This window comes from Ictidomys tridecemlineatus, chromosome 3 (genome assembly GCF_052094955.1).
Source record: "Ictidomys tridecemlineatus isolate mIctTri1 chromosome 3, mIctTri1.hap1, whole genome shotgun sequence".
Classification (NCBI taxonomy): Eukaryota; Metazoa; Chordata; class Mammalia; order Rodentia; family Sciuridae; genus Ictidomys; species Ictidomys tridecemlineatus.
In genome coordinates this window covers 48155999-48169784 of record NC_135479.1, presented here as the reverse complement: position 1 = coordinate 48169784, position 13786 = coordinate 48155999, and the positions used below count along the sequence as shown (strand labels likewise).

Sequence of the window (13786 nt, the reverse complement as noted above, 5' to 3'; positions counted from 1 at the left end):
GAAGGAAGTGATTTGTATATAAGGGCCAGAAGCAGCTTCCCAGTTCCTCTAAGATAATGACAAGTGGAAGATGCTAATTTAATATCAGCGTAGTTACTTGTCTTAGGCTTTCCCTACGTTTTCCTTTGTATTTTATTTTTCCTTTTAAATTTTGGCAGGTGAACTGTCCCTGGGTCTAGTTAAGAAACAACCTCCAAAACACTAGGCTGCAGGGCTGGGATTGTGGTTCAATGGCCTCACATTCAAGGCCCTGGGTTTGATCCTCAGCACCACATAAATAAAATAAAGTATAGGGCTGGGGTTGTGGCTCAGTGGTAGAGCACTTGCGTAGCATGTGTGATGCACTAAGTTTGATGCACCATATAAAAAAATAAAGGGCCACCAACAACTATAATAAATTATTTTTTAAAAATAAAGTGTAAAAAATTATTAAAAAACAAACAAACAAACAAACAAAACACTAGGCTGGTTGACCTGACTCACGTTCTGTCAGTGTTTATTTGTGAGGGCTGTTTGGCAAATCTTCTTCAATCTCCTCAGATGTAAAATTGTGACAGCAGGAAAAACTTGACAAGATTCTTAGGAGCCTAACATGCACAGCTTTATTACAAGGTTCTGTCATTGTCCTCGTTATTATTGTTTGAGACAGGCTGGCTGCCTGGTTGCCCAGGCTGGCTTCAAACTTGCAATCCTCCTCTCCCGAGTAATTTGGAATTAAGGTGTGAACCTGCAATCCCAAATTACTCAAGAGGTGAAGTTTACTCTAAGTATTAAAGAACTGTTAAAGTGACCAGACCTCTTTCCTATGACCTAACCTCATAATCTTTTTTTTTATAAATAGGTATCTTTTTAAAATATTTATTTCTTAGTTTTAGGTGGACACAATATCTTTATTTTACGTGGTGCTGAGGATTAAACCCAGTGCCTCATGCATACTAGGAGAGCACGCTACCACTGAACCACAATCCAGCCCCTAACCTCAAAATCTTTTTAAAGATAGGCAGACAAGTGCATCTGCAGTGGAAGTAAGAATGACACAAACCAAAGGTGCTACTTCTAGGGAAAACGTGGGGTAACAAGAAAACTTACTTAGAGTCGGGACATAGAGAGGAGGCTGAAATTAATAGATTTGTGAGGGCAGGGAAGAGGATCTCATTCATCTCTGTGACCTGAGCGCCCTGCACTAAACCTGGCACAAAGCAGGTATTCCCCCGTTTCCCAAAGTGGGTAACCAAAGAGATATAAAACATGTTTCTCAAACCTAAGTCACGAACAGCGATGAACAGGGAGGATACAGGTGGATAATAGTTGGCTATAGTTTCGCCAGAGACCAAAAAGATGGAGCAGCTGGTTCGCCACCGCGGTCTGACGAACGTGGGAGTGGGGAGAAACAGTTGAAAAAAATGAATGAACGAACGACACCGGTCCCCCCGCAGGAAGAAAAGGAATGAGCAGCCTCGCTAATACCTGCAAAGCCGCTATAGGGTGCCCCAGGCTCGTAGTGCCTTCGGCCAGAGGACACGTCGTAGACGCGGCCGAGCAATGCCAAGTAAAGGCCCGGATCCCCTGGCCTGCCGCGGTACCGGGCCAGCTCCTCGGGTATGAAAAGGCGAAAGACGGCGCGGGGACCCCACCAGCCCATCAGCCGTGCTGCCAACACTGCCGCCGCCACCACAGCCAAGCTCAGCAAGAGTCCACGCCCGCAGGTGCTCTGCATCTAGACAGCCGCACCCCACCGCACTTACGAAGTTGCCGCCTCTCTTAACCACAATTAAGATGGCAGAGACGCGTCCGTGACGTCACCGGCGCGACACACACACACACACACACACACACACACACACACACACTTTAAAATTCCTGTGCGAAAAGCTTATTACTTGGTCCGGACTCTTTCTCATACTTTTTTAAAATACAGCTTGGGAACGTAAAGGGATGGCGAGAATGTAGAACGGCAGCGGAAGACCTTCTCTGATTATAAGCTATCCGCCCCCAACAAAGATGGCGGTTGAGGAGGCTGCGGGATGACGTAATGTCTTGACAGACGCGTCTTCTAGGGAATCAGGGTTCTACCCTTTGCTAAGGCTGTCCTTGTCTAACTGTCGTGAGTTGGTAGAGTCGCTTAACGGCGATGTTGCAACAGTCCTCACTTGACGGCCAGGAAGTCGGAAGCAGCTGCCGCCGCCGGCGTCCCCTGCCTGTCCCCACCCGCCGGGTGCTGTCGGAGGTTGACAGGTCGTGGCAGGGAGGCGGCGGCGGCGGCAGAGCCGGGCACCCGAGACGGAGACCCCATGGGGAACGCTCCGAGTAACAGCAGTGAAGACGAAGCGGCAGCCGCCGGGGGCGAGAGTTGGGGCCCACACCAGGACTGGGCCGCGGACTCGAGCACGACCCCTGGCTTGGGCCCTGCGGCCCCCGCGCTGCCTCCCGCTGCCGCGCTGCTGGAACCTGCCCGGCTACGAGAGGCAGCGGCTGCTTTGCGGCCCGCACCGCCCTACGAGTCGCTAGTGTCGAGGCACCACGGCGCGCTGCTACGCTGGTTGGAAGAGCGGCTGGGCCGCGGCGAAGAGTCCGTCACCCTTGAGCAGTTCCGGGAGCTTCTGGAGGCTCGTGGCGCTGGTTGTTCCGGCGAGCAGTTCGAGGAGGTCAGGGCCGGCTGGGTACTAAGGAGGCGGGGGCAGGGCGGTCGCCTCTAAGGGTTGTAAAGAGGTGGGCAGTGGCTCTGGAGAGATCTGGCAGGAATCCACAGAGTCTGCAGCTTCTCAGAATCAAAGCATGGGGTTGCCGGAACTTATTTGAGGTGTTTGTAACCTGTTCATTCTGGGCGCGTGCTACCTCTCTCTCTAATCTTTCTTAAAGGCGTAGAAAAAAGGGTCTAGGCTGGCCTTGCTCTACAGCGCTGAATTAGCCAAAAATGTCTTTGCATGTTGTAGTGCAGGTATTCGTTCAGTTGACAGACGCTGAATTAGTTGCGCGGTGGAGTTTCCTTATTAGGTTCTAGATCAGTTTAAGAGAAAGGATGTTCAAGGATCAAGGGAGTGGCAGTGAATACCATTATGTTTTAGTGGCCTGCGCAGATATTTTTTTTTTTGAAAACACCTTCTCAATCTAGTATGGCAGCCAATAAATGTGGAAGGAGAATAACATAAACTGGGAAGATTCACACTCTATAGGCTATTTTCATCTCGAAAACACTGGCTTTTCCAAAATACATACTTGATTTTAGAGCCTTGAAGAATAAATAGGTTGTAGACTCATTTAAGCCATTGTAAGCCCCTCCAAAATTAGGATCCCCGTGGGTACTTGTAAATATACAGTTTCTCCTCATATCTGCACTAAACACTTCATTTTAGAGTTAGAAAAAGACAGATTCAGGGTTACCCAGTGAGTCATTTTATTGGCAAAATTGGGACTATCATTCAGATGTCTTGATTATTAAAAATGTCCCATTACTTTCTTCCTAGATCCTATTTCAGTCCACAGTGTTATCTCTCTCTCTCTCTCTCTCTCTCTCTCTCACTCTCTCACTCACTCACTCACACACACACACATAGAAAGAGAGAGAGAGAGTTGTTTAATCTGAAAATGAATAAGCCGTGTAGAATCATCAATGAAGGATGAGTACATAAAACAGTAAACTAACAGGTACTTATAATGTCATTGAAAGGTTCTGTTTACTTTAAGACCAGAGAGTTTTGAAATGTTTTAAGAATGTTTTTCTGTACATGACAAGAATATTAAGGCAATGTAGTTTATATGTTTGTTTCTTTTCTTTGGTGCTCGGGGTCCAACCCAGAGTCTTGCACATTCTAGGCAAGTGTTCTACCACAGAGCTATTTACCACCAGCCCTTGTATGTTTCTTTCTTTTTTTTTTTTTCTTTTTGGTGGTGTTGGGGATTGAACCCAATGCCTTGTGCGTGCAAGGCAAGCACTCTATCAACTGAGCTATATCCCCAGCCCCCTGTGTATTATGTTTTCCTAGAAGAAAATTCCCTAAGACATTCTGATTCTTAAAAATATTGGTCTTTTTAGTGAAAGATCTCTATTAAAAAAATTCCAAGAAAACACATAATACTTTCACTGTAGTACCTATACATATTATAAGAACATGAAGCAGTGGTAGAAAGAACTGCAGATCTGCTCAAGGAGTTGGCACTTTTAAGATTTGTCTAAACCAAATGGAGAGAAATGGTCTTTACATTGTGAGGCAATCTGACAGGAATGGACTGATAGATGGGGGTTTATAGAAGTCCCAACATAAAAGGCCAAGAAATCCATGGGGTGTGGTCCAGAAAATCACTCCAGGGCCGTGGCATTAGTCATATGTTCAATTGAGCAAATATTGGTTGGGCCAAGCATTTGGATGACAGTGGACAAAGCAGATACTTATCTTAGAGTATGTAGCATGGTGGAAGAGGCAAATATTAATCCAAGTAAATGTGTGGTGAATATTTTCTAAGGGAAAAGGTAAGGAATAAATTTGAAATGTATTTAAGCTCATCCAGATGTCAAACAAGACTTAAGTAAAAAAGTAATATTTTAGCCTAGATTTGAAAGGTGAAGCAGTTAAGGAGCTGGACAAGGTAGCAGTGTTTTTAGGTAGAGGTAATTGCATCCAGAGAATCAAGAGAATGGAGAACCTGGAGTCTGTTATGGTATAAAAATTTAGACAAAACTGCTTCAGGGAACAGGAAACCTAAATAATTTTTTTGTTTTTAAACAAAAAGAAGTTTTCTTCTTGTGCTGGGGATATAGCTCAGTTGGTAGAGTGCTTGCCTCACATGCAGAAAGCCCTGTGTTCAATCCCCAGCACCACAGTGGGCTGGGGGGGGGGGCTTCTTTCTTATATGAAGGTCCGGGGATGATATGGTGGGTTCAGATATCAAGGACTTGTCTTCATCCATTTTGTGCTGTCTGCCTTCCACAGGTACCTTCAACTTAATGATCCAGTTGACTTCTCCTGCTCTCACTTTCCACATTCCAGCAAGCAGGATAGGAAAAGGAAAGGAGATGGCCACATCCCCCTTTTTTGTCTGTATTGTCACCTAGCCACACTTATCTGTAAGAGAGGCTGGGAGCCTGGCCTGGTGATACATGCCCGTAATCTCAGTGACTCAGGAGTCTGAGGCAGGAGAATCACAAGTTCAAAGCCAGCCTCAGCAACTTAGTGAGGACCTACATAACATAGCAAGACCATGTCTCAAAAATTAAAGAGGGCTGGGAATGTGGCTCAGTGGTTAAGTGCCCCTAGGTTTAATTCTTGGTTCCCCCCCACACACACTGCACACCCACCTCCACGCAAAAAAAAAAAAAAAAAGAGAGAGAGAGTGAGGTTGGGAAAGATCATTATTCCATGCCCTTATTTTAAGCTAAAAAAAAAAAAAAAAAAAGCAAGATTTAATTGCTGAGGAAAAGGAAAGCAAATATTGGGGTACAGTTAATTTCTTTAACACAAGGCCAGATCATAGAATGTAGAAGGAAGAAAATGATGTGAACAGTAGGCAGGAGCCAGACATTCCAGTCCTTTGCAGCCTGGTAAGGAATTTGGAAATTGGAGTTTTAGGCAAAGAATCACCATAATGATTCCGGTTGCCTGATGGAGAACTAGACAGAGAAAGACCATAGTAGACCCAAGGAGAAAAGTTAAGAGATTATTGTCATAGTCTAAGTGAGAGATTTGGTGACTTGGGCTAGGGTGGTGGCAGTGAAATGACATGGATAACCTTTTTAAGTAGAATATACAGTTCTTAGAAACATTGTATATGGGTAGAGAACTAGAAGGAGAAATAAATTAAAGATGATTCCTACATTTCTGTTCAGACTAATTAGATGGTTTTGCTATTTGATTGAGAAAGGAAACATTTCAGGGAAGATAAGATCTGGAGCAGGAAGAGTTATGTTTTAGATATGTGAGTTTCAGATGCTGAGTGGAGATGTCAGACTGTTGAGTTTGTGTGTACTGTGCATGGTGTATAGAGTCATCTATTTGCAGATTGTATTGGGCCTTATGAGAAAATATCCACATTGTGTCTATAGATTATGCTCAATGATAATCCCTCAGATGTGGTCCATAGTCCATAGTTAAAATCAGAAGCCTTTCAGTTGCAGTTAAAAATTATATGGGAAGAAAACATGAACAGTTCTACTTTATTAAGGATCCCAGGATCATTATATCATCTATGTGGCAAAAATTGACATTAAGGAGTCGTTAGCATAACATTTGAACTGGTGATTTATAAAATGTTGGAAATTTTTATTTCATTTTTGTAAAAATCCCTGGGACAATCTGGAGTTATGTCATAGGAAAATTAAGTATCCAAACACAGCCACATTCCCAGCCCTTTTTTTTTTTTTTTTAATATTTTAGTTTTTAGTTTTCGGCAGACACAACATCTTTGTTTGTATGTGGTGCTGAGGATTGAACCCGGGCCGCACGCATGCCAGGCAAGCGTGCCACCGCTTGAGCCACATCCCCAGCCCCCCCTTTTTAAAAAATATTTAATTATTTATTCATTTAGTGGACACAACATCTTTGTTTGTATGTGGTGCTGAGGATCGAACCCGGGCCGCACACATACCAGGCGAGCCCACTACCGCTTGAGCCACATCCCCAGCCCCCTGCCAGCCCTTTTTAATTGCTAAGTTGTGTAGGTCCTTACTAAGTTGCTGAGGCTGGCTTTGAACTTGTGATTTTCCTGCCTCAGACTCCTGAGTCACTGAGATTACAGTGTGCTTAGAAGTTGTTTTCATTTCATTTCCCTCTTTACATCAGCTCAAATACATGGTATCTGATGACTTAGGCCAACTCTGTGGAGCAGGTGGATGACAAGTACCAAACTAAGAATGGAACAGAGAACTAAACTAAGGTCTTAAAAGGATCAGTGATTCATGTAAGATAAGAAACTAAGTTTGGGGCTGGGGTGATGGCTCAGCGGTAGAGTGCTCACCTCGCACGTGCAAGGCCCTGGGTTCGATCCTCAGCACCACATATAAGTAAATAAAATAATGTTAAAAAAAAAAAAGCCAGCCTCAGTAACTTAGTGAGACCCTAAGCAACTTAGGAAGACCTGTGTCAAAATAAAAAAATATATATATAAAAGGTTGGGGATATGGCTCAGTGACCCTCGGTTCATCTCCAGGACCAGAAAACAACAACAACAACAACAAAAAAAAAAAAAAAGAAAAAAGAAACTAAGTTTGGGCACCATCTTTCAAAGACTCCAGAATTTGTACTCTTTTCCCCTTAAGAACTGGTGCTCTGGGTTCATTTTTCTTTGGTCTTGAAAGTAGATAATAAACTCTTTAATTTTCCCCTCATGCCAAGGAAGGCTGGGCAGGGATAATGCAAACTGGAGAAAAAAAGTCATGTGTTTTTCTTGAAGCTTGTTTACCATATTCAAGTTTGGTATGGGAGGAGTTGGGGCTTGGTTTGATACTAATATTTGGTGACCCCAACTGGTTAGCATTGGTTAGTTGAAGAGAGCACTTTTGACTCAAAGCCAAGGTTTAAAGTCTTGGTGGTGATAATCTCACAGTGGTTCTTCTATCCATAAATGAGCAACAATTATATCAGAAATAGCCAAGGAAAATAAATATTGGCCATACATTTGATACTGTGCTTTCAAAATATTTCTGTCCTTAGACTTGAATAAACTTCTGTATGTATGATACATTTAGTTCTACACCTAATTTCCAAAAATGTAAAATAAGTTTAAGCGTTTTGTGAAATGATAAAATGTCTTTGTTGTAACTACTGAAATGACAAGTGATTTCCTCTTCATTCATTTTTATAGTAGCTAACATAAGGCTGAGCATGGTGGCCTATACTTGTAATTCCAGCAACTCAAACAGGAGGCTCAAAAGTTTGAGGTCAGCCTCACCAACTAAATGAGACCCTGTCTCAAAACATAAAAAGGGACTGTGGATGGATGTAGCTTGGTGGTAAAGTGCCCTGAGTTCAATCACAAAAAAAAAAAAAAAAAAGCTAACAGAGTTGAGCAAATTATCATGGGTGTACATGATTTATTATGATAATGCTTCTTATTCCCAAGTATATCATGCTTGTTAATTTACCTCCCAGTTTGCATTGCTGTTTAGGCCCACCCAGCTATCTTATTTTCACATATCTAAGACCTTAGTGGCTTGAAATGATGTCATAAAGATGATCTTGGAATTGTACCAGGAACCAAAGTCTGAAAGCTTATCGTTTTATAGTACAACACACCTTTTCTCATGGCAGGTGTGGTCCAGGAGAAGGACTCTTTGGTTTGCTCACAGGGAGCAACATTTAATAGACTGCTATGTAGAAGCGAAAGTTAAAATTAAATTCTTATTTGACCACAGAGATTAGAGATTAGATATTTGTATTCTTAATAGGGTATGTTTCTAGAAAATCATGTAGACTGTAGGGCAGAATAAAGTGCTGAGCACAGGACGATAACATGACTTAAAGGGGAGAATTTCAAATGAACGGGTCTTATTAATTTTTCATACTGTAAAATTCATTGGGTTGTAAGCTCTGAGGGAAGGGCCATTTCAATTCATCTTTGTTCATTGTCTTGGCACAGTCCTGGCTTAAAACCAATGCTTAGTAAGTATTCCACTTGTAGTGGCCTCAGCGTGATTTAGCAAATTGAGTAAGGCTCAATCATTACACTGCAACTTCATATTTCATATTCTATCTGTAGCCTTTTACTAATAATGTATTTATTGGCATTGGAGAAGATAGTGTAATATAGCTTTTTTAACTAAAAATGTTTTTTAATTACTTCTGAGTTTAGAGAAAGTTTGGAGAAAAACCCTAAAGCCTATCTTGGTATTTTCAGGTCAAAAGCATTAATCAAAAAAAAAAAAAAAACGTAGAATGACTTTGAGCTCAAGAACTGTGCAGATAGAATTATGCAAATGTACTTCTCTGCCCTGTGTATGTGCACCACAAAGTGACAGCAGACTATAAGCATTGCTTACCTTCTTTTCAGAGCCCTCATCTCCCCACTGCCTAAGGGACCAAATACATATTGCTCTGAATGGTTGGAGCCCACAGGCCAGCCTGTCTTCTTCTTCAGCCTCATCTCTCTCTGTCCCACTGCAAAGCCCTGTGCTAACTCATGGAACCTCCCTTGTCATGTGTGTGGACCTTACTTTTCTTAATTCTTCAGAATTTTCCACCTTGACACCATCATCTGGTTTGCACCAAGCCAGCTTGAGGCATGATTCAGATGGCCTGTTGCTCCATCCTAAGTCTTTCTGCTTTCAAGGACCACAGTACAGCACTTAACTAGTAGCATGACATTTGAGAACATCTTCACCAGGTGTGAGATGCTGAAGAATTTGCCTGGCAAGGGAAGAAAGGGATATTCCTCTTAAAAGACACAGCAAATATATAGAGATGGAAGAGAGCAAATTTTGTGAATGATACTCCTTTGGCACCTCATTAAGAGTCTGAGCTGTCTGGGACCCTAGTAGTCATTGCATATAGACTGTCCCTCTCCTTACCCTTCCATAACATCCTGAATGGATGTGTAGTTAGCCTGTTAATGCTGTCAGACACTTTTCACTTTATGAATTTGTCCCTGCCACTACTGTTCTTTGGACTGAGCTTGAAACTTGGGCCTAGAGCCAACCTATTTGTGGCCAAATCCTAGTTCTACCATTCTTAAGCCAGGTGACCTTAATGACCTTACTTTACCACTGTGTTTCTCAGTTGCCTCATTTGTAAAATAAGCAGAATAATAGTATCTGCCTTATATAATTGGTGCAAGGAGTAAGTGAATTAGTTGATGTAAAGTGCCTAGAATAGTGCCTGCCATGCTACATACTCATAAATGTTGTAATGGGCTGTGCTATTTATTCCAGTTGCTGTGTGACAGACATTTAATACTTAGACAAGGAATGTCAGACAGTCTTACAGATGAGCACCCTGAGGCTGTAAATGGATAGGTGACCCACTCAGTAGACCAATGGAAGAACAGAGACCAGATCCAGATTTTTGGACTTTTGATAGAGTGTGTTTCTTTTGCTGAACCAGCATGTAGCCTTCATATTTAAGTCAGTTCATTGCATTCTGTTGCATAGTTGCATAAAACATATTGCATAGTTTTGTTTTGCAATGACTTAGGTCTTCATTTTCATGTATGCAATATGATCTGTTGTGGGTTAAGTAGTTAAGTAGATTAAACAGGAATGGATGAGAATCTGAGCCTTATCTTATGCTGCCTGTAGGCTGAGGCAAGTTCTTTGGAGTTGGATGGAGAAAAGAGAGAGCTCAGAGATTTTTTTTTTTTTTTTTTTTGTACCAGAGATTGAACCCATGGTCACTCACTGAGCCACATCCCCAGCCATTTTAAAAAATATTTTATTTAAAGTCAGGGTGTCGCTGAATTGCTTAGCCTTGCTAAGTTGCTAAGGCTGGCTTTGAACTCGAAATCCTCCTGCCTCAGCCTCCCCTATGCTTTAGACAGGTCTTTAAGCATGTGATCTCCTAAGTGCAAGAAACTTCAGAGGTTTTCTGATCAAAGAATGGAGAATGGAGGCAGGGAACTTTGATTCAATATCAGATATGTGAACTGGGACAAGTTTCTTTTATAGCTACAAAATGGGAAGGTTAATAGTAAGTATCACTACTATTATAAAGAATTAGTGATATTATGCACATAAAATGTTTTGAACAGTATCTAACATATGAGTTAGAGTTCCCCAGTCTTTGTCATTCCTATTGAATGGGTTACAGCTGTGCTAATCCCATCAGACCCTGAGTCATACAAATATCATTTTCTCATATACTATAATGCTGGAGAGTTGAGAATTAGGTATTACCTAGTACTGTAGTATTGACACCGTGGAGCCTCAGGACACCTTTCTTCTTACTCAGTGGCTCCACTTTTTATATTTGGGTTGGGCTTAAAATTTCTTTCTTTCTTTCTTTGTGTGTGTGGGGGTGGTATGTGTATGTGTATATGTGTTGCTAGGGATTAAACCCAGAGCCTTGTGCATGCTAGGCAAATGTTATACCACGGAGGTAAACCGCCCCCTATCCTAAAATTTTTCTTTATTATTACAAAAGCAACATAATGTAGATTACAGAAGGTTAAAAATATGGAGGAGCAGGGAGGCTGGGGTTGTGGCTCAGTAGCAGAGCACTTACCTTGCACGTGTAAGGCATCTGGTTCAATTCTTAGCACCACATAAAGAATAAATAAAAATAAAGTTATTGTGTCTATCTACAACTAAAAATTATTTTAAAAATACAGATGAGCAAAACCAGGAAAATACAAAACACACTACCATTGTTAACATATTTGTATTATTCTGGGTTTTTTCCCTCATTTTTTTGTGACATTAGTGATTGAACCTAGGGCCTTGGTGCATGTTCTATCAGTAAGCCCTTTATATGCATACACGTTTATATATTTTGTATCAATAAGGGAAATGCACACATGCTTTTTTATACATTTTTATATTTTGTGTCAGTGTGGGAAGTACTTACATGCTTTTTATTCAATCTATATTCTTTTGTAACCTACTTTTTTCAATTAATGTTCCTCACCTTTGCAATGATACATTTCTGTTTAACCTCATGTGCAGTCTATATTCAAATTTATCCAGTTGTCCCAAAATCTCCTTTTATTGTGGTATATCCATTGTATATAAAATTTTGTTTAGAGGAGAGAAAATATTATAACCCTCCCCACCCAGTGCTGGGGATCAAACCCAGTGTCTCATGCATTCTAGGCAAACTACTCTACCAGTGAACTATACCTTCAGCCCAATATAATGCTTTAAACTTTTTAAAAAGTTACTTATTCCATCGAATTCTTGAAATGGATACTTTAAAATTTCAGTTTTTATTTTTACCAGTTATGCATGGTTTCAAGATCATGAGACTTAAAACAAAAAACATGTTTTCTTCCTCGGGAGCTGTTACTTTTTAGCTTGGTTCTTGAATATTTATCTCTGTGTTACAGAATTTTCAGTATGGGGCTTTTTCCATTTTATTCCCAGCATAGATGAGACCTAGTTTTGTGTGTGTGTGTGTGTGTGTGTGTGTGTGTGTGTGTGTGTGTGTGTGTGTTGCTGGGGATTGAACCCAGGGCTTTGTGCATGAGGCAGGGTAAGCAACTCTACCAACTGAGCTATGTCTCCAGTCCCGAGACTTAGTTGTCATTTACCTTCCCATGCCCACACCTGCACATCTCTTGGCCTCCTGGGATTGTATCAATTTTGTTTAGATCACCCTTTGAGGTTTATGTTATTATGACTATGTAAATTCTTTTCATAGCTGAGTCACGCTATGAAAATAGTTTACTTATGAATTCTTTTGTTTGCTCTAGAGTTAACAATTGAACTGGTACTTTTTTCTTTTTCTTTTCTTTTTTGTGGTGCGAAGAATGAAACACATGGCCCCACACACTCCAGGCAAGTGTTCTACCACAGAACTGTACCTCCAACCCCTGTTTTGGTACTTTTATTTTTCATGTATTTTATCATTAATTCAATCCCAGATTGTCTGCCTGAATTTCATCTAACAAAAAATATTGAATGTATTCAGACACATGGATATTGTGTCAGTTTTGTCTTCTCAAAGAAATATATCCCAGAGCTTTCTGCTCTGATTTAGTTTAGATCAGCCGTGCTGTGGTCTTAGAATCTCCATCATCATAGAGATTCATTTTTTTCTTCTAGTTGGATCACATTCATTCTTTCCCTTTCTTGATATGTTCATTCTGGTAGCCATATCCTCTAGTAGCTTTTTGGAAAGGGAACATTAAGTAGTTCATTTATTGAGAACTCTGCATGGGTAAGAATGTGTAGAATGTCTCCATTCTACTCTCCCACAGTATTTTGGCAGAGTATTAACTTCTGTTTTTAGAACTGGGCAAAAATGTTGCAAGCACTGCTGCCTTTTCCTTCTGGCTTCCGGTGTGACTGCCGAATCCACCCTACTCTGGTTGTTGACCTTTTGTGAGGAAACTTTCTTCTTCCCAGAAATAGGAACTCTTTCACTTTGTTGTTATGACATTTTGTTGTGATATACTCTCATCCATGGTGCTGATTATTCAGCTCCTTCAGTCTCCAAATTCACACCCTTTAGATAGGGGATTCATAATTTTTGTGATATCCTTCCCTTCCTTTTCTGTGTTCCATCTTTCTAAGACTCATGTTATTTGGAAGTGGGACTTCCTAGACCAGTCCCCTGATTTTTTTCTCTTTTCTCTCTCAGTTTCTATAATTTTTGTCTTTTTGCTCTACATTTTGGCCCTTTAGTTAACTTTACCTTCCAGCCTTTCTAAAGGTGTTGATTTCTTTGTGATATTTTTATTTTTAAAAGCATTAAGAATTTTCTCAGGAGCTGGGGATGTGGCTCAAGTGGTAGCATGCGTGTGGCCCGTGTTCGATCCTCAGCACCACATACAAACAAAGATGTTGTCTGCCGAAAACTAAAAAATAAATATTAAAAATATCTCTCTCTCTCTCTCTCTCTCTCTCCCTCCCTCCCTCCCCCCCCCTCCCTCCCTCCCCCCCTCCCTCCCTCCCCCCCCTCCCTCCCTCCCCCCCCTCCCTCCCCCCCTCCCCCCCCTCCCCCTCTCTCCCTCTCTCCCTCTCTCCCTCTCTCCCTCCCCCCTCCCTCTTAAAAAAAATTCTCAGGGGCTGGGGTTTGGCTCAGTGGTAGAGCACTTGCCTAGCATGTGTGAGGCACTGAGTTCAATTCTTGGCACCACATACAAATAATTGAAATAAAGGCCCATTGACAACTAAAGAATATTTTTTTAAAAAGAATTTTCTCAA

The 13786-nt window shown here is 41.5% G+C and overlaps 2 protein-coding genes across 9 annotated transcripts in view; one reads left to right on the top strand and one right to left on the bottom strand.

Annotated features, from left to right (window-relative positions):
- Cyb5d2 (cytochrome b5 domain containing 2) overlaps positions 1-2162 on the bottom strand; it is a 44956-nt gene extending 42794 nt beyond the window's left edge. The window contains exon 1 of one of the 5 annotated variants that reach the window (XM_021734582.3): positions 1881-2162. Coding sequence is in view for 2 of the 5 variants with exons in the window: in XM_078042689.1 (XP_077898815.1) it covers positions 1468-1717 (250 nt within the window). In the remaining 3 variants the exon portion in view is untranslated. Of the gene's footprint in view, positions 1-1467; positions 1826-1880 lie in introns of those variants that run through there. The other 4 variants (XM_021734583.3, XM_013363802.4, XM_078042689.1 and 1 more) reach the window with 4 other exon arrangements.
- The window catches only part of Zzef1 (zinc finger ZZ-type and EF-hand domain containing 1), a 130147-nt gene continuing 118503 nt past the window's right edge, over positions 2143-13786 (top strand). For 2 of the 4 annotated variants that reach the window (XR_013436277.1, XM_078042683.1), the window contains exon 1: positions 2143-2645. Coding sequence is in view for 3 of the 4 variants with exons in the window: in XM_078042683.1 (XP_077898809.1) it covers positions 2292-2645 (354 nt within the window). In the remaining variant the exon portion in view is untranslated. The remainder of the gene's footprint in view (positions 2646-13786) is intronic. The other 2 variants (XM_021734577.3, XM_013363783.4) reach the window with 1 other exon arrangement.